Source organism: Mobula hypostoma, chromosome 2 (genome assembly GCF_963921235.1).
Source record: "Mobula hypostoma chromosome 2, sMobHyp1.1, whole genome shotgun sequence".
Taxonomy (NCBI): Eukaryota; Metazoa; Chordata; class Chondrichthyes; order Myliobatiformes; family Myliobatidae; genus Mobula; species Mobula hypostoma.
The window spans coordinates 193,149,202-193,170,072 of record NC_086098.1 but is presented as its reverse complement, the minus strand read 5'-3'; the positions used below and the strand labels follow the sequence as shown (position 1 = coordinate 193,170,072).

Below are 20,871 nucleotides of genomic sequence, written 5' to 3'. Positions count from 1 at the left end.
GCTAATGGATCAGCCGTTATGATATGGCACAGTAGCTCGATGGGCCAAATAGCCTAATCCTGCTCCTATATCTAATGGTCTTATATCAGAAACAGGATCACTTTGAAGACTCAACAAAACCTTAAACTCTTCCTTTTTTAAAAATCCTGTCTACTGTCCTCATCATTGGAAGATAAGCCAATCTTCAACCGGCCGCTTATCTTCCCGGTTCCCAGAAACCTGCCATTCCTCTTCCTCCACTCAACTCCATTCAACCACCACCACCTCCCGTTCGCTACTTCCTTCTTTCCTGAGAGAAAACTCCCAACTGTAGGCTCGGTCCTTTGCTCCAACACCAATCCTTCTGTCAGACATGCAGTCTAAATATGTGCTTTCGTTTACGATTTGTGTTCAGCTGCAAGTGCCCAATTAAAGAGAAAAGGAAAATTATAGCAGCAACTTCCTCAAACTTTCATCAAATGAACAATTCCTGAATTGTAACACTGACAGCAACAGCTACATTGGTAAGAGGCGGGGCTTGATCACACATCCGATGACGTTGTGTGTGACACGTGGATTCCAAGATGGCGCAGAGGAGGGTAAGAGTAAAGGTGTCTTCCCCCTTCCCCCAGCTCGTTGGCAGGAGGGCAAGGCTGGCATCATCCGAGGTGGCGGTGGGTTATGGGACTGTGTCCTGGGGGGCACTGGCGCTGCAAAGCGGCGGGGAGTCACGTTTCGGGTGGTGCTGTGCCGTTAGATGGCGACGGCCTAAGGATATCAGCTGTCTGTTGACTCTCACCGGGCGGCTTAGTGTTAAAGGAAGCAGCTCTTTAGGAGTTACTATAGAGTAGGGCAGAGTGGGTACGGACTGGACTCGGCTGATCTGTTTTATCCCCTCACAGCAACTCGTGTGTGTCGGCCACCTACTAGCAGTCATTTCTTCGGTTTATGTTTTGATGGGCCGCTTTAAATTTTAAGGGTTTCAGTTCAATCTTACCACCCCCCTCCGTATTAATAGAGTTGTTTGCTGGTGGTATTTCTGAAGTGTAATGTTTATTTACCAGCGGGATTTGAAAGTTTTGAGAATTTTTATCAGTATTAACCAAGTTTGGAATGTTTGACAAGGGTCTTGAGAAGTTATTGTGCCTTCTTTAAGGGAGCTCCCAAGCATTATCTTGAAAATATTGGCTATAATATGAAGATATATCTATTTTTTGCATTCAAATAACATGATAACTGCACAGATCTTGAGAATATTGGATCTTGTTTTGGAAAAAAAATGTAAGTTTGTAGGTGCTTTATTTAATGAATAAAACAGACTTGTTTGAAATGATTGTGTGTCTAATTTAGGAATTAACATCTAATTGCTAAATGTGAAAATCTGTGTCAGAGCAACTCTGAATAAATAATTGTGTAAAAGTATTCTAGATATAATTTTGGTGTCTTGTTGACAGGCATCATTAGATGTCATCGATAAGTATTTTGTGTCAAAGTTATGAAAGGTGTTTTGCCTGTCTCTGTAGCTGTTCTTATTTTGATATCTACTTGTGTTAACCTTGGAAGCTGCTTACCAACTGGTATCTTATGAATCTTGAGTATTCATGTAAAATCATCTTGTATTTAATTGATCCGAGTTCTTGCCTTTTAAAATGAGACCCTGCCAGTCATGATTTTTAAACAGTTTTGATGAACTTATCAAAGTTAAGTATCATTTATTTTCTGATGACTAGATTATATGTGGAAGGCTGTTATCTTCTGCCTAAGCGACCTTTGGCATCCAGTGATTCCTTGGCATTAGAGTTTTCCATCCATTAGCAGTACACTCTGTTGTAGTTCTTGATTTCAACTCTGCATTACATGAATATTGTATTTTTAAGTACGCTTTTGATATTAACTCTTGAGGATCTCTCTTGCTTTGTTTTTCATTTGAATGTTTTTAAAAGTCAAAGCTTGATAACTTTTACCCATGTAGCGGATCAGATGATTCCAGCAATGACATTTTTCCAGATTGCATTCAGCTTTTTAGCTGTGAACATACTTGTTTTTAATTTTTTTTCGGAACTTTAGTCCATCTCTTCATTTGGGAGTTTTTTACTTTTTAAGTACTAGATATGATGTAGGAATGCAAAATGACTTCACTACTAATTGTCACCTTGCTTTGCTGTTACTTTAGAGACTAGAGACAGGGTAACATGCATAGTTCAGAACAGCATGGGAGATTTAACAATTAAATGGCTGGTTGCATATTCCGTTAATTGCAGGTGGTGCAGATTAGAAGAGAATGGCAGTACTAGGTAGGGTGAGGATTGAGACCTGTATTTAGATATCCCCCCCCCCCACTGGCTTTAGAATTTTCAGAATGAAGGTTATAAATGTAAAAGAAAATATATATTCGAGTAGATCTCATCATAGAATATTCAGATGTAATTAAGTATTTAATAATGTGTTCAATAGCTACATTTTTGGAAAATGAGACAGCATGATAATAGCAGAGAAACAATAAAACTGTAGCTGAAATTAGAGGAAGTGCTGTAGTTCATATTCCACATGGATGCCTAAGGACCAGCTCTTAATTTCTATCAACTCTTTAATAAGAACAGTAAATATTGCAAACTCTCTGAGCAGGTCAGATAATTCCTGTGGAATCTGATGAAGGGTTTCAGATTTGAAATGTAAATTGTTTCTCATTCCACGATTGCTGCCTGATCAGCATTGTTTTATTTCAGAATTCCAACATCTGCAGTATTTGTTTATTTCATTCTCTATATTGTTATTCACTTCCTCCTCATGGATACATCAGGATTTTACTTAATTATGAACAAGTCCCATTTGGATGCAATCACTATCTTTTCTATAAAATAAAAGCTTTTATTCTGCATTTGTATCAGTTTGTTCAGGACTTGTGCACAAGTTGAAATTACTCTTGACTTAATGAAACGCATCTATAATTTTAAAGGCCTTTAGATTTTTTATCATGGAAACAAGGCACAAGCAATTCAGTCTTTCCTTTATGGCTTGGATCCTCTTAATTCTACTAACATTTCTGTGTTTTCTCCATTGTTCCAATATTGATTTTGTAATGTGTGGACCAGAACTGCAAGAAGAATTTCCAACAATAATTGAACCTTGTTTCTTTATAAATATAACAAAGTGAAATTCTCTAGTATGTCAATTCCTATGGTTCAGCATGTTTTAAATCTGTAGTATAGCCCTATACTGTACTAATGTAACAAAGATCTGTTTAAGACCAAATATCTGTAGCTAATTAACCTACCAATGCAACTTTTACAATCTCATCTGGCAGCATTTCTGCAGAACCCAGAAAGCGTCCATACTTAAAAAGATAAGGTTTTTTATTTGAAAGAAGATTATTTATGGGGGTGGAGAGCATTTACTTTTTATAGTCAAGCACGATTCATGATTTATGTTCCAAGGGTTCTGTACCTGCTTGTTTTCAGGGAAGGTATTTTGTCGACTTCCAAATTTGTTTTGCTACCTCCAATTTCAGCTTTTTTCATAGATTTTTTTTTAAAGCTCATTTAGTTCTTTCCTTTATTCTTACTCAGTTTAGACTTTAGCATTATTGAATTTAATCTGCCATTTATCTTTCCTTTCCACAAGTCTACCCACTGGTGTTGGACTCCAAAACCAGTGGAAGTAGTTACCAACAACTCTCATTGTCAACCCTGTCAAGTTTCCTTCTTCATGTAGAATAGTTGGTGGCCATTTGGCATAACAGTAGTCCATCAGTGTGGAAACAGGTCCTTCAGCTCAGCCTGTCTATGCCTATTGTGCTGCCCAGTGAACTAGTCCCATTTGACCACATTTAGCACATAGCCCTCTTCTCCATTTGCTTATTTATTTATAGCTTACAGCATGGTAACAGGTCCTTTGGGCACATCAAGCTGGTGCCACCCAATTCCACCCCAGTAACTTACTAACCTGTACTTCATTGGAGGAAACCAGAGCACCTGGAGAAAACCCACAAGGTCACGGGAGAACATACAAACTCCTTACAGACAGCAGTAGGAAATGAACTTGGGTCGTTGGCATTATGTTAACCGCTATGCTACCATACCACCCAGTAGGGTTTTTAAATATTGCTAATAATAAACCTGCACCAGCCACTATTTATGGCAACTCATTCCAAATACCTGATACCCTTTGTATGAAGAAGCTGCACCCGATATCCCCTTTTATCCCCTTCTGATCTTAAACCCATCCAATCTTGTTTTTAGTAGCTTCTCCTTGAGGAAAGGCTATGGACAATGAAAAAGCACAATTCCCTCATTACCTTGTACTGCAGATCTCACCACAGTCTCCTACATTCTAGGGAATATAGTTTATATATTCTTTCCTTGTAATTCAGGCTCCCAAGTCTAGGCAACATCCTAGCTAATCTTTTGTCTACTCTTTCTAGTTTAATAATTGTACATAATACGTTAAATGTTGCTTTGGGTGCTGTGACTTTTGTTGTTTGTAATTTATATTAACAAATTGAATGTGACTGTACAAGACATGGTTAGTAAGTTTGTACATGATACTAAAATAGGTGGTGTAGATATCATAGAAGGTTATGAAAAGATACAGAAGGTGGGGGGGGCACTTGATCAGCTAAGTATGTGAGCTGAGGATTGGCAAATGGCTTTTAGTCCAGAAAACTGAGATATTGCATTTTGGAACATGGTAAGACATGCAGTGAAGGTAGGTAGGGCCCGTTGAGTGTTTGGACCAGAGCAATTTGGGAATGCAAGTGCATGGTTCACTGAAAGCAGTATCACAGGTAGATGGTGAGGGGTGATGAGTAGCACTGGCAACTTTCCCTGCCAGATTGTTGATTCCATTCTAGGTGCAACCCATTCCTTTTGTATAGGCCCCACTTACCCTGAAAGAGCCCAGTGATCTGTGTACCTGCAGCCTTCCTGTGCCAGCTCCTTGGCCATATATTTAACTGTACTATCTTGCCTCATTAGCTGTGGCACAGAGAGTAATCCTGAAGTTACAATACTGGAGGTCCTGTTTTATTTAAATTTACTACGTACAGTACTGTGCAAAAGTCTTAGGCACATGTAAAAAAAATTCCGTAAAGTGAAGATGCTTTCAAAAATAATGAAATAAAGTTTCTAAATATCAAAAAATTACTATAAAGAGCAGTAAACAGTACAAAACTAAATCAAATCGGTATTTGGTGTGATCACCCTTTGCCATTAAAATTGCATCCGTTCACTTAGGTACATTGTTGTGCAATTTTATAAGAAAATTGGCTGGTAGGTTGTGCCAAGCTTCTTGGAGAGTTTGCTATAGTTCTGCAGACTGGTTGTCTCACATGCTTCTGTCTTTTTAGGTAATCCCAGACCATCTCGATGATGGGATCAGGGCTCTGTGGAGGCCATGCCGTCTGAAACCATATTTAAAAAAATCTAAGACTTCTGCACAGTACTATAACTCCCTAAATTCCTCTTTGTGAAACCACATCTGTCTTTCTGCCTGTCATTTTTTGCCAATTGAACCATGACTTATTGGTGCTCACCCTCTTGTACAATTTCCTGTGGATGTTCAGAGAAAGCTTTGACCTTGGCACTAGAGAGGAGGCATGCCATGCTAGAGTCTTGCTTACAACCACACAAACACCAGCCTGTGCCCCTGACTAAAATTTCAGTATCTCTGTTGCTCACCTAGACTTTGCCCAATATTGTTTTACATTTTGACAGTCATGGAGCCACTGGTCTGGCTGCTGCCGCTATTCTCCTCAGAGAGACCATTTCCCCCTTCTGCTCCTTCCAAATAGTCCAGCAGTATTCAGACTGGTATGAGGGAGAGCCACAGGAGACCCCTGCAATACTTGCCTGCCTCTTCTGGTGGTCACCTATCTATCTGACTGAACTTCGGTATGCCCTTAATCCCTGAAACTTCTATGACACTCTACCTCCTGTATGCCCAGTGAGTCCAACTGCAGCTTCAGCTGATCTGTGCTGAGATACAGATATAGTGGTCAGACTAGACTGCTTCCCTATCATCTATGTCTGAGAGATGGAGTACCCACTGATAGCTGCTAGTGAAACTAACAAACTGTTTAACGCAAAGGACTTTTCCAATCTCCTACACTCCTCCCCCTTGCTGCTTGGGTGGTTGTGAGTGTTTTCCTCACATAATTTGTTCCTTATCGAAGATCATACTTGGGTTCAGCCAAAATTTCTGGACCATCCATGTTATCTCATTTTTAATATGTCCAGTGTCTTAACTATCTTCTTTGCTATTACTTTGAAAGCACTCACAGCTGTGGAATGAAGAAAGATTCAAACTACTCATTTGGTACCATATTAGTGTATTCAACATCCATGTGCAAGTTTCCGCTTTTTGTCCTTGTTGACCATCACTCCTCAATGTAGTACAGTATCTGCCTGCAGAATGATTTTGGACTTCAATTTGTGTCAGTTGCTAAAACTTTCTAATATGCTCTCTCTGCCTGTTATTTTAATTTTGATTTCCGCAGTGATTTGTTTTGTATTTCTGTTTGGTTTGCATACGCATTTATAACTCTGCATTGTCATTGTTGATATTGTCCTGTGCATTTCTGTTGCTATCCATGCTATCCAGGGAGTTCTGGATTTGTTTGACCAGTTTGATTTTTTTAAAAATCCGATCACCCTTTGTTCTCCTCATTTTAGGGTCTCTTTAAATTTCAGAGGAAGAGTATATTTTCTATCTTCCTGCATGTGGTCTGTATTATTCCATTCCCTAATATCTGATGCACCTGTCTGGAAGTCACTTTTCTAGCTGCTTATAGCACCTCCCCGGCACCTATCATTCTCTGTGTATGTATAAAAAAAGAGTCAAAACTTACTTTATCTTCTCACTTCTAAGTGCACATCCTCTAATATTTGACATTCCTACCCTGGGGAAAATGTCTGTCGACCCTATCCTTGTCTCTCTTAATTTTATATACTTCTATTGGGTTATCTCTCAGCCTCCTATACTTCAGAGAGAAAAAAAGGTGGCTCAGGACAACATCACATGCACCATTAATCTTCAGGCAATGCCACTCAGGGACTTGCGCTAATATTTTTGTGGCAGCATGTACTATTTTAACTACCTGTGCTGTTTGTACTGTGTTTTACACCTTGGTCCCAGAGGAACAGTTTCATTTAGCTGTATACATGTGTGTAGTTGAATGACGTTTGGACTTGAGAAAGCAATCCAAGTTCATCCAACCTCTTCTTATAGCTAATACTCTCTCATCCAGGCAATATTCTGGTTAACTTTTAATGCGCCTTCTTCAAAGCTTCTACATCTTCCTGTATTGTACACTGAAATAATGTTTGACATTGAAACTGATATTTTTTAAAAGGCCTTCACCTTATGGCTGTATTGGACAGCAAAATATCTTTTCTATAGAATGTTTAGGTAGTTAATGGTGTAATTAGGTTTGCTGTCATTAATATAGATTGTGTAATTTTGCTGATGCTTGCCTATTGACTTATGTTTAGCATCCTTCCACTTAAAAATCTAGACATAAGTTACCATATATGTAATGTATCTTTATCAGCACATCTTAAAATCATGGAACACACATCAAAGTTGCTGGTGAACGGTCAGGACGAAGGGTCTCGGCCTGAAACGTCAACTGTACCTCTTCCTAGAGATGCTGCCTGGCCTGCTGCGTTCACCAGCAACTTTGATGTGTGTTGCCTGAATTTCCAGCATCTGCAGAATTCCTGTTGTTTGCATCTTAAAATCATGTTTTGTTTTTCAATTTAATTAAATTATGCTGCAACTTTTTATTTTTGGTCCATTTGTATTTCCAGTTTGCTAACAATTGAATGATCTGATGTTGTCTTTTGCACGTCAAGCAAGAGAATTTACACTGTTCATCAAACTATCCATTATTTTGTCCTCAAAAAAAAATCTGAGCTACCTTTCAAAAATGTATTTGCTTGGATATGGATAGATAAACTTGAATTGCTTTCTTTTCCATTCCAGATCAGGTTACTGTTCAATCTTTTTTCAATGATACTGCTGCTTAGAAGGGAATATTTGGTGGGAGTGGAAAAGGCTAGTTGAATCTGAAGTACAAAGACTTATAAAAACTTGAGTTGTTTGGGTAGCTTATTCTTTTGAAGAGCTGTCAGTTTTAGAATGCTGACCCCAGTGTGCAGTGCATTTTTAATTTAAAGCAGTAACTGATTATACAACACACTGAGTGTGTAAATTAAGATGAAAGTTATAATTCAGTATTTTATTTCTTGATTTAAGTGCACTTAGACCCCTATGTTCAGAATCAGAATAAGGTTTAATATCACCGGCATAAGTCGCGAAATTTGTTAACGCAGCAGCAGTACTCTGTGTGTGTGTGTGTGTGTGTGTGTGTGTGTAATAGTTAAATTAAAAATAGTGCAAAAACAAAAATAATAAAATTTAAGGTAGTGTTCATGGATTCAATGTCAATTTTGTAATCTGTTGGTAGAGGGGAAGAACCTGTTCCTGAATCAGTGAGTACATGCCTGCAGGCTTCTGTACCTCTTTCCTGATGGTACCAGTGGGAAGAGGACATGTCCTGGGTGTTGGAGTCCTTAATGACGGAAGCTGCCTTTGTGAGACACCGCTTGTTGAAGATGCTTGAATATCCAAGATAGAGCTGACTGATTTTACAACTTTCTGTAGTTTATGATGTTGTGCCCATAGCCCCCCCCACCCATACCAGACAGTCTGTCAGAATACTCTCCATGGTACATCTGTAGAAGTTTTTGAGTGTCTTAGGTGACAAACCAAATTTCCTCAAAGTCCTAATGAAATATAGCCACTGCCTTGCCTTCTTTTTGCTGCATTGATCTGTTGGGACCAGATTAGGTCCTCAGAGATCTTGACACCCAGGAACTTGAAATTGCTCACACTCTCTACTTCTGATCCCTCTATGACGATTGGTTCGTGATCCCTTGTCCTACCCTTTCTGAAGTCCACAATCAGCTCGACTGACATTGAGTGCAAGGTTGCTGCTGTGACACCAGTTAACTAGCTGGTATATCTCGCTCCTGTACGCCCTCTCATCTCCATCTAAGATTCTGCCAACAATGGTTGTATCATCAGCAAATTTATAGATGGAATTCGAGCTATACCTGGCTGCACAGTTATGGGTATAGAGAGAGATTAGAGCAGTGGGCTAAACACACATGCCTGAGATACACCAGTGTTGATTGTCAACTAGGACGCGTTACTGATTAACAATCCACACAGATTAGGAAGTGAAGGAAGTGGTAGTATTTATTGCCTTTATTACTTAGAATCTGGTTATCTCTTTGTACTCCACTGCTGCTGCAAAACAATAATTTTCACAGCAAAATTATTGTTTTGCAGCAACAGTGCAGTGTAAAGAGATGATCTATAAATTACAAAAACAATAAATAATGCAAAGTAGAGGAATAACGAGGAAATGTTCATGGACCATTCAGAAATCTGACGGGCGAGGCAGAAGAAAATGAAGTGACACTCATTTCAATAAGTGGACAGTATAGAAGGATATTGTGAACAGTAAACAGTAAATTATTTAAGGACTTTATTATGGCAGGAATTATCCTTTCAGTTTAATATTACCAAACAGATTTCATTTCATTGGAATTGGTTTTGGCTGCAAAAAATTTCAATCACATCTCAAAGGAGAGAATAGTAATTTACCCCAGTTGCATTAGGTAGTTTTGAATTGGAGGGAGCATATTGTAATAAACTTTCAATGTCATCTCTTGTTTATATTTGTGATTGTCTTTGCTGCATTTTCAGTGCGTCAACATTACCTTGCTGTTATGCTATTTCTGTAAATCAATTTGATTTATTATTGTCACATATACCAAGGTAAGATTAAAAACTTGTTTTGCATACGGTCTATGCAGATAAATTCATTACAGTGGTGCATTGAGATAGTACAAAATAAAACAGTAAGCGTGCAGAATGGAGTTACTGTACAGATAAGGTGTAGGGCGAATAGACAGAAAGGTGCAAGGTTGCAATGAGGTAGATTAAGATCAAGAGTCCATTTTATTGTCCTAGGGAAGCATTCAGTTGTCTGTTACCAGCAGGATAGAGGCTGTCCTTGAGCCTGCTGGTTAATGCTTTTCAGGCCTTTGTATCTTCTTCCTGAATGGAAGGGATGAAAAGCATGTACAATCTGGTTGGGATCTTTTGTGTTGGCTGGTTTCCATGATACACTGAGCTGTGTGTACAACGCTGCAGTTTCTTGCACTGATATAGGTTAATGTTGTGTTCATTAGTCTGCTCAGTGGAAATGGAGTTCAAACTATAGAGCAGTGTTTATGTAAGATCTTAAGTAGAGACTTGAAATGTTCAGTGCTTCCTTGGATACTGTTTCAACAACAGGCCAGGAATACCCATGAATTGGAATTTTACAGTAGTTTCAAAGGAGACTAAAGAATATTCTTGCACTGTTTCCTCTTCCTCCTGGACATTTCTTACTAAGGTGGAACTTAGAATTGAGTGTAATTGTAAAATTATAGTATAAAGTCATTTGGAGAATTTTGATTGGGAGTTATTTGGCACTACTTTGCAGTACTTGATTTGTACCACTAGAGTCTCTCCGAGAGCTTTGAGAAGTAGATTCGTTCTCTTAAGTAGTTTGAAACTGACACTGCATTGGCAAGTTCTTCTTTAGGGTTGTTCCACATATTTATTTTGAGTGGCTAAAAATATTTATTAATGCTGTGATTGGGGAATACAGTTTTTCTTTATTGTAGCAGAATTAACTGTAGATCATCATTGCTTTTCAAGTGTATCAAAGTTTTATTATAGTCCTCATGCTTGTGGAGTTGTATAGCATGGAAACAAGCTCTTCACCAAATTTGTCCATGCTGACCATGGTGCCTACCTAAGCTAGCCCCGTTTGCTTGTGTTTGACCCATATCCCTCAAAACCTTCAGCCAAAAAAAAACACAAATGCCGGAGGAACTCAGGTCAAGCAGCTCAGTGAAGGCAAAGGGGCAGTCAGTGTTTTGAATCGAGATCTGCAGAAGAGATGGCCAATATAGAGTTGAGAGGCAGGTATGAGGCAGTGGCTTTCCTGGCAGTTGGTGCCAGGTGAGGAAGGAGATAGAGCTGGGAAGGGTTGAGATGGGAGAGAGTGGAAGATGAGTGATGGGTAGAAATGGGTATTGAAAGCAAATGAGTGGGGAGAGGAGGAAAGAGAGGTGGGGAGATAAAAGGTTGTGGTTGTAGGTAGAGACAGGATGAAGGTAATGTGGAAACGAGATTGTCTGTGTAGAATTTGAAAAGTAAAGGAATGGATATGTAGATCAAAATAAAGGAGGAATCTGTTGTGGGGGTGTGGGAGAAATAAAACTGACTGAGGTGGGTTGGAGGGGAAACAGATGAAAGATGCACTGGGAGTGCAGGTTGCCTGGAGTTGCAAAATTCAGTGTTCATACTTTTGACTTGTACACTATCTGGGTTAAATATGAGGTGCATTTCTTTTAGTTTGTGTTTGGTCTCACCCTGGCATCCTTGTGAACCTTGTCTAACTGTGTGCCTGTCCTATTGTCCCTTTGCATTTCTATCTGCAGGGTTAGAGATGGAAATGGAAGGAAATGCATGCATTATTTTGGTGCTTAAGTGAGAGATAGCTTATTGGATGGACTATTAGGAAGAGAGACAGTCAGAGTCGTACACCACAATATCTGTACTGACCACGAAGCACCTCACCATACACACCCCACCATTCTCCACTTTCCCATGAAACAGTTCTCCTGCCGCTAATTGTTTTGGCATTTTGCAGTAACTAATTTACCTACCAACTAGCATATCCATGACATGTGGAAAGAACATGCAAATTCTATATGGAGAATTCAGGATCAAATCTGGGACTCTGGAGCTGTGAGGCAGCTGTGCTGACTGTTGCCCAATTGTACCACCTTGTATTTGAACCTTAACTCGTGCAGCATTTTTTATATTACAGGATGCTTATCACAATTATAATTCATTTTGGTTTTCTTTATCAAACATTTTCATAATTTTATTTAATTGTCTAGTAATGTTAACTTTTAATTTTGGCAAGGGTACAGTGGCATGCAAAAGTTTGGGCACCTCTGGTCAAAATTTCTGTTACTGTGAATAGCTAAGCGAGTAAAAGATGACTTGATTTCCAAAAGGCATAAAGTTAAAATGACACATTTCTTTAATATTTTAAGCAAGATTACTTTTTATTTCCATCTTTTACAGTTTCAAAATAACAAAAAAGGAAAAGGGCCCAAAGCAAAAGTTTGGGCACCCTGCATGGTCAGTACTTAGTAACACCCCCCTTGGCAAGTATCACAGCTTGTAAACGCTTTTTGTAGCCAGCTAAGTGTCTTTCAATTCTTGTTTGGGGGATTTTCGCCCATTCTTCCTTGCAAAAGGCTTCTAGTTCTATGAAATTCTTGGGCCGTCTTGTATGCGCTGCTCTTTTGAGGTCTATCCACAGATTTTCGATGGGGGACTGTGAGGGCAATGGCAAAACCTTCAGCTTGCACCTCTTGAGGTAGTCCATTGTGGATTTTGAGGTGTGTTTAGGATCATTATCCTGTTGTAGAAGCTATCCTCTTTTCATATTCAGCTCTTTTACAGACGGTGTGATGTTTGCTTCCAGAATTTGCTGGTATTTAATTGAATTCATTCTTTCCTCTACCAGTGAAATGTTCCCCATGCCACCAGCTGCAACACAAGCCCAAAGCATGATCGATCCACCCCCGTGCTTAACAGTTGGAGAGGTGTTCTTTTAATGAAATTCTGCACCCTCTTTTCTCCAAACATACGTATGCTCATTGAGGCCAAAAAGTTCTATTTTAACTTCATCAGTCCACAGGACTTGCTTCCAAAATGCATCAGGCTTGTTTAGATGTTCCTTTGCAAACTCCTGATGCTGAATTTTGTGGTGAGGACGCTGGAAAAGTTTTCTTCTGATGACTCTTCCAAGAAGGTCATATTTGTGCAGGTGTCACTGCACAGTAGAACAGTGCACCAGCACTCCAGAGTCTGCTAAATCTTCCTGAAGGCCTTTTGCAGTGAAACAGGGGTTTTGATTTGCCTTTCCAGCAATCCTACAAGCAGTTCTTTCGGAAAGTTTCCTTGGTCTTTCAGACCTCAGCCTGACCTCCACCGTTCCTGTTAACTGCCATTTCTTAATGACATTGCGAACTGAGGAAACGGCTACCTGAAAACACTTTGCTATCGTCTTATAGCCTTCTCCTGCTTTGTGGGCATCAATTATTTTAATTTTCAGAGTGCTAGGCAGCTGCTTAGAGGAGCCCATGGCTGCTGATTGTTGGGATAAGGTTTGAGGAGTCAGGGTATTTACAAAGCTTGAAATTTGCATAACTTGGCCTTTCCTAATGATGATTGTGAACAAGCCATAGCCCTAACAAGCTAATTAAGGTCTGAGACCTTCGTAAAAGTTATCTGAGAGCTTAAATCTCTTGGGGTGCCCAAACTTTTGCATGGTGCTCCTTTTTTTTCTACTCTGAAATTGTACAAAACAAAAATGATACACTCATCTTGCTTAAAATGTTGAAAAGAATGTTTCATCTTTAATTTTATGACTTTTGGAGATCAGTTTATCTTCTACTCATTTAACTATTCACGGTAACAGAAATTTTGACCGGGGTGCCCAAACTTTTGCATGCCACTGTATGTAGATATTCTGTAACCAGTTTTAATCCTTTTTTTATTCAGGCAATATCAATCTGGCCACTGATACTTCTCCTAGACCTGCATACTTCATCTTCTTTTTATGTGCCAGGTGTAGCACCAATTGACTTTCATCATAATCATCCTGTGGAAATTAAGGTAAATATATATGGTATAATTATATCATTCACTCTTAAAATGTGGATATTATTAGTAAGGCCAACATTTATGATCCATGTTAAGTTATCAGGAGATGAGAAATTACCTTTACAAAAGCAGTGTGGCTATATGATTAATGACTTTCTTCCCAATGTTAATGTATTTCCATTTTAAATTTGTGCTTGTGCAGAATGACTGTTGGAATTTAAAAATATTGAGAACTTCTCTTGATCTGAGGTGATTAATACAACTTCTTTATTAATGTGGCTCTTTAATAGCCTTATATTTATTCAGACAGGAACCTTTGCAGAAAATGTCATTTGCTCCTCTGATATGCCTTTCCCTCCTCTAGCTGAAATGCAGTCTTGTGCAACTTTTTAATTTGATTATCCTGGTTATTGTTTTGTTTGAAGAACATTATTTGTAACTATAAAATAGAAAAATTAATTTGAAGACTATTTAGGAAAAGGAATAATGGAATAGAATATTAGAATTCCAAAAAATGGTTTTGAAACAGTTTGGAATTTTCCCTCATATTACCTAGTTGCTGCATAATATGTTCTTAGAGGCAGCAAGCGCACATATGGTGGATTTGTTTTAAAATAATTCCATGCAATTAAATATACCCCTTTTTAATCCCCATAATTGAGAATATTTAATAAGGTTTTATTTTTGATATACTCACACAGACAGTGGGAGATGTGCACATTCCAAGATCGCAATTACCCCATACAAAGGGGTAAATCTTGTCAGAATTAGAACCTAGAAAACAAACTTCTAATTAAACAAGTGCTATCACATCAGTTCACATCAATAGGCCTGGCGTTGTTAGAGGCACTTAAAAAAAATTTAGTTCACTGTGAATAGTTTTTTTAAAAATCTGAGTGTGTGAAAACCAGTAATTGAGCTAATGCATTGCACATCAATACATGCAACAATGGGGGGGGGGGGGGGGAGGTCAATGAAAGGACCACACAAAAACTTTTCAAAGCAGGTCAGTGAAGTAGCAAAAGTTGCCAAGAAAATGGGGGAGAAAAGATTTCAATGTTGTTTAATCATGGAACATCAAGGTTGTGATGGTTAATTCCAAAAACTGATGAGCCATTGAGATTATCATTATGTGGACCAAATATCTGTACATACACTTTGTATAACAGTTCATCTGATCTATTTGTTCTGTGTTGTCTTATTAACCATCGATGCAAGGTTATGATGGTAATTTCACCAGAGTAAGTGATCTTGCATTATCTTGCTAGTTGTAATAGAAAAATCTTGAGCTTTTAATATGTAAATTTCAGGCTGTGAAATTGACTAGCTCACGGACACAGCTCCCATATGAATACTATTCCCTCCCTTTTTGTCGACCTGAAAAAATTGAATACAAAGCAGAAAATCTTGGTAAGTTTAATATCTAATAATTGCTTTATAGTATAAACATTTATTGAGTTAATTGACATGCTATCCTTAATGATGAAATAAATGGCCAGTATATGAAATGTGATAGAATTAAGCAAATTCATTACAGAAATTTGAATATGTGGTCTTACTCTGTTGTGCATTATATAGTTTCAGCTGGAACAGAATAATACTAATATGAAATTGCAACATAGTCTTGAATAAATACATGCAGTATATCCTGTTGAAATTACATTGATCTGTGGAAGCTATGTTACTAACTTAGTATTTTGAACTCTTCCAGAGAAGTTATAGTTTTACTATTGTAACATTAGTTATCTGGCCATGTGTCCTTTCTATGCCCTGTTCTTTCAGTGTTGGATTTTCTCAGATAGGGGGTTGGAAATTATTTTAATAACAAATAGTAAAGGTAACGGCCACTCATTACTGTTCATGTTAATTCAACTCTTAAAAGTCTGCTTGTAAGCTCGATTTTGATCATCAGTGACCTCTGAATCAGCAAAAAACATGATTAGTTTTCATCCTAATATGTTTCAACTATTGTCATGATGAGGAATATAGAACTTAAACACCACTTAATGTTTTATACATTAACAGAAGTATACTACTATAGCAATGCTGAAATAACTGTTGTATTGTTCTATTCACTTTGCGATCATTAGTAATATCAAACAGCCAAAAAATAATATAAAGTGGAATCTCAGAAAGAAATAACTTCTTGTATTTCTTATTAAACAGGTGAGGTGTTAAGGGGTGATCGGATTGTGAATACACCATATGACTTGCATATGAACATCGGAAAGAAATGTGAAGTGCTCTGTGACAAGCCAAACAAACCTGTCAAGTTTAAAATAGCCGAAAGTAAACTGGTCGTAGAAAGGATACGGGAAGAATATTATGTTCATCTGTACGTGGAACTGTTTTCTTATTGCACATCGGTCTTGTGCGTTCTGTATATTGATAATTTTTTAAAGCCATTTTATTGCTGCTGTGTTCATAAGTGAACCTTGTTATATGCTGTTATAAGTTCCAAATGGCAGGCAGTTATTCCACAATGCAGCTTTGGAGCTGACAGTGTTCATTTAGGCCAGTTTATGCATGTTTATATTGTTGGTAGGAGGGAAATGCTGAAACTGTGAAGCCTGCATTCCTTCCCTGATTAAGATGTGATAACCAGCACAAACTGAAATTGAACTTGGAAATCTTCAACAAATTGAAATTGAACTAGCTATCTTCAGGCCTATATAGCTGTATAATTGCTGCTTTAGAAGATAATACCTTTCTAAGTTTTTCTATTTAAATTGTCTATATGCTGGAGCTGATATGACAATGTGTTTGTACATTAAGACCATAAGATACAGGATCAGCAATTTGGCCACTTGGCCTGTCAAGTCTGCTCTAATAAAAGCAGAATTAGAAGATTTCAACAGTAGGAGGCCCTTTATTTTCCCAATTCATAAATTGTATTCTGCCTCCACAGTCTTAAGTCATGGGATGTACTTGTTTCATTGAACTTCTGATTCTTGTTAAAATGTGGCAAGGTGACAAGTGTGAACAGAACCAGAGTCTGATAATAGGTATTGGATAGTAATATAGCTTGTCTTACCCTTCATGCGGGTGGTTCTAATTAAGCAGGCTCATATTCACAGCCAAAACAGTGCTGGGAAACATGACAACCTGTTTTGCACAGCAGGCTTGCACAGGCCAAAATGATTTTAACTGTAAAATGTGTTTATTATGGAATGAATTTTGAGCCTAGCTGATGGAACTTTTATAATAGAACTTCCATTTTAATAGAATAATTCTGGAAGAAGAAGAAGAAAGCCTTTAACTCCGAGTGGAGTCATCGGGACGCCGTCATGACAGCGTTTCTTTAGCAGGCTTTCTTATTTTTAGAAGGCCGAGTTGCTAACTCGACGTTCAACCCAGCACGGATGGAAAGCGTGCAAGGGAGCCGGCTGGATTCAAACTTGGGAGCCTTCGCTTCAAAATCTGGCGCTGATGCCACTATGCCACCAGCCTGCTAATAATTCTGGATGCTTTGTGTCTAATTTTGGGTTTTCAAGTATAAATTAAAATCATTGGTAATTACTAAGAAACCCACCTAGTAAATGCTTAAAATGAAACAAAGGACACAAAGTAATGGATGAACTTTCACAATGGGCACAAAGGTTCTTTCTACAATAGCATTAAACTAATATAGGTGTAAGTACTCAAATGTGTAATAATATCCATGGAATATCAAGTTTTAGGGGCAGGGAGGAATAGGAGAAAATAAAAACTCGGGAAAACATTACTATTGCTTCTCTAAGATTAGGATTTCTCATATTGTTAAAATAAGAATAGAGAAGTTTTACACCAGCTGTATTATTTCATATGGCTTTGAAATACTTGAAACTGGCACTTTAGAGTATATTTTATAGCCAGAAGCTTCCTGTAGTTTTTTTTAAACTCCAAATGTTGAATAAACAACACTGCTATTATAATCTAGCTAAAATCACTAGAATCATTATCATAAATGTGAGGTTGCAATTATTGAGGCATTACATAGCATCTAAGATGAGAAAGCTGATGAGAAGAAGATCAGACTATTTTTTAAACTATGACCTGAAAGCAAAATCTGCAGATAGAGGAAACCTGAAATAAATGGGGAAAATGCATAATCTGTGGACAGAAGCAAGTCTAACATTTCTAATGAGTCATTTCACCATTGCCTGCTTTACTTGGAGTTATTTTGAAAGCATGAATTATTAGTGATGGTAGAGGCAAGATTATGATTGGAAGCATAAGGAGAAAGTTCAAACTCTTTTGCTACTTTGTCACACATCACTGTTAAAGCTATAATTTGTATGACCTAATGCATGACACATTCCTTTTCTCAGTATATGAATTATAATTGTTTATAGGATTGCAGATAACTTGCCTGTTGCAACACGATTAGAATTTTACCCAAGTTCTGAAGACAATGACAAAAAGAAAGAAAAAGAAGTGCAGTTTGAACATGGTTACAGACTAGGATTTATTGACAACAATAAGGTAAAATTTACTGTTTGGAATTTTGAGTCGGAGGCATCTGGAGGAAAATATGTAACACATCACTGATCTAGCTAGTTGCTAGGTTCTAGATGATAAAAATGTTTTAAAATAAACTTATTCAGCTTTGGTCAATACAGTGAGTAGAGGGTGTATTTATATTACGTCATAACTTGTTTGCTTAAATGCTGACTTATTTTTCAGTTCTATCTCCACAACCATCTCTCTTTCATTATCTATTACCACAAAGAAGAAATAGAAAAAGACCAAGAACCTACGTATAGAGTTGTGCGCTTTGAAGTTATACCACAAAGTGTAAAATATGAAGGTAAAGGCATTATCTTTTGAATATGATATGAGTGCATTAGCATGTAGCAAACAAACTGCAAAGAATTAAATGAAAACCTATGTAAAGTAAAAAGTGAAATTTGCATTGTCAAAACTGTTCTACTTTGTAGCTGTTCAAGATCTATAAATACCAGTAAACTGCTTAGAAAAATATTTTTATCTTCTACATTTAGTAATATAGTCTAGCTTCATTCCATTTTCAATTTACTGAATACTATTGAATGTTATTGAACTTTGAATAAACAACTTGCTTCCTTTGTTATATTGACTTGCCCTTATTGATTTATTGTGAATGTGAAGGGTGTTGGAGTTTTGCAGGAAGCTAGCAGGTTGGCTTGTCCAACTATTCCTAGGCTTGTTGATATCTAGGTATTTTCAGATCTTTGCACAGGTTCAGTTATAAATAATGTGGAAATAATCTAGAATAACAATCCTCCAGATGTACATCTGGTCAGGCAACATCTATGTTTGGGGCAACAGAATTCTGTTTTGGAGCATTGACTTTTATTAAGGAATAAAAATTGGTGTTTATGTTTGCTTCTTATTTCAAGTCATTCAGTTGCTGTGCAGTCTCCCATTTAAAATACGTAATTGCTTTCCCTAAAGCAAGATACAGTACTGTAAATGCTGGAGATACTAAAATACTCTGCAGATTGAAATGCACCTTGCAAAGAGAGAAACGGATTTAACATTTTGGACTCTCAAGCTTGCATGAGGACAGGGAAAGTTGGAAGTAAGTTTCAAATTGCAGAGAAAATAGTAAGGGGCAATTAGAACAAGAGGGAAGGTCAGTGATGGAAGAAGTCCTACAGATTGAATTAAACTAGTTCTGCTGCTACTGGCTGAAAGAGTAGTAAAGGCGAGCAAATAACAATATCAGGGATAGGGGTGTACAGGAAAAATCAATGATATTCTGAAATTGCCTGGAAATGTAAGGGCAAGTGTATCTGAAATTGTCAAAATGTGTTGAAAGATTGCAGGAGACCAAACACAGAAGTCAGTAGAACTGGAGTAGAGAATTTGAGTGTCATGCAGCTAACTAGCAGCTCAGCATGATTAAATAGAGATGTTTTGTGGTCAGCCAATCTGCCCTTTATTTTCCCCAAATCGAAGGAGGCCGTAATGTAAACACAGATTACAACTTAAATTTCGGTGTAATGTCTTAGTACTAGTTATGAACATCACCAATAGTCTGCCCTGGTCCAACCGTGCTGATGTCATAGCCAAGCAAGCTCACCAACTCCTGTTTCCTCAGGAGGCTAAATAAATTCAGCATATCCCCATCAAGTCTTACCCATTTTTATAGAACATAGAATAGTACAGCACAGTACAGGCCCTTCGGCCCACAATGTTGTGCCGACTTTCAAACCCTGCCTCCCATATAAGCCCCCACCTTAGATTCCTCCATATACCTGTCTAGTAGTCTCTTAAACTTCACTAGTGTATCTGCCTCCACCACTGACTCAGGCAGTGCATTCCATGCACCAACCACTCTCTGAGTAAAAAACCTTCCTCTAATATCCCCCTTGAACTTCCCACCCCTTACCTTAAAGCCATGTCCTCTTGTATTGAGTAGTGGTGCCCTGGGGAAGAGGCGCTGGCTATCCACTCTATCTATTCCTCTTAATATCTTGTATACCTCTATCATGTCTCCTCTCATCCTCCTTCTCTCCAAAGAGTAAAGCCCTAGCTCCCTTAATCTCTGATCATAATGCATACTTTCTAAACCAGGCAGCATCCTGGTAAATCTCCTCTGTACCCTTTCCAATGCTTCCACATCCTTCCTATAGTGAGGTGGCCAGAACTGGACACAATACTCCAAGTGTGGCCTAACCAGAGTTTTTTTATAGAGCTGCATCATTACATCGCGACTCTTAAACTCTATCCCTCGACTTATGAAAGCTAACACCCCATAAGCTTTCTTAACTACCCTATCCACCTGTGAGGCAACTTTCAGGGATCTGTGGACATGTTCCCCGAGATCCCTCTGCTCTTCCACACTACCAAGTATCCTGCCATTTACTTTGTACTCTGCCTTGGAGTTTGTCCTTCCAAAGTGTACCACCTCACACTTCTCTGGGTTGAACTGCATCTGCCACTTCTCAGCCCACTTCTGCATCCTGTCAATGTCTCTCTGCAATCTTTGCCAATCCTCTACACTATCTACAACACCACCAACCTTTGTGTCGTCTGCAAACTTGCCAACCCACCCTTCTACCCCCACATCCAGGTTGTTAATAAAAATCACGAAAAGTAGAGGTCCCAGAACAGATCCTT

At 38.2% G+C, this 20,871-nt stretch overlaps 1 protein-coding gene across 1 annotated transcript in view; it reads left to right on the top strand.

Annotated features, from left to right (window-relative positions):
• Nucleotides 1-537: 537 nt before the first annotated feature.
• The window catches only part of tm9sf4 (transmembrane 9 superfamily protein member 4), a 67,659-nt gene continuing 47,325 nt past the window's right edge, over nt 538-20,871 (top strand). Inside the window, exons 1-6 of the mRNA XM_063041319.1 lie at nt 538-578; nt 13,684-13,797; nt 15,096-15,195; nt 15,952-16,120; nt 18,120-18,249; nt 18,451-18,574. Coding sequence (XP_062897389.1) covers nt 564-578; nt 13,684-13,797; nt 15,096-15,195; nt 15,952-16,120; nt 18,120-18,249; nt 18,451-18,574 — 652 coding nt within the window. The 5' untranslated portion in view covers nt 538-563. The remainder of the gene's footprint in view (nt 579-13,683; nt 13,798-15,095; nt 15,196-15,951; nt 16,121-18,119; nt 18,250-18,450; nt 18,575-20,871) is intronic.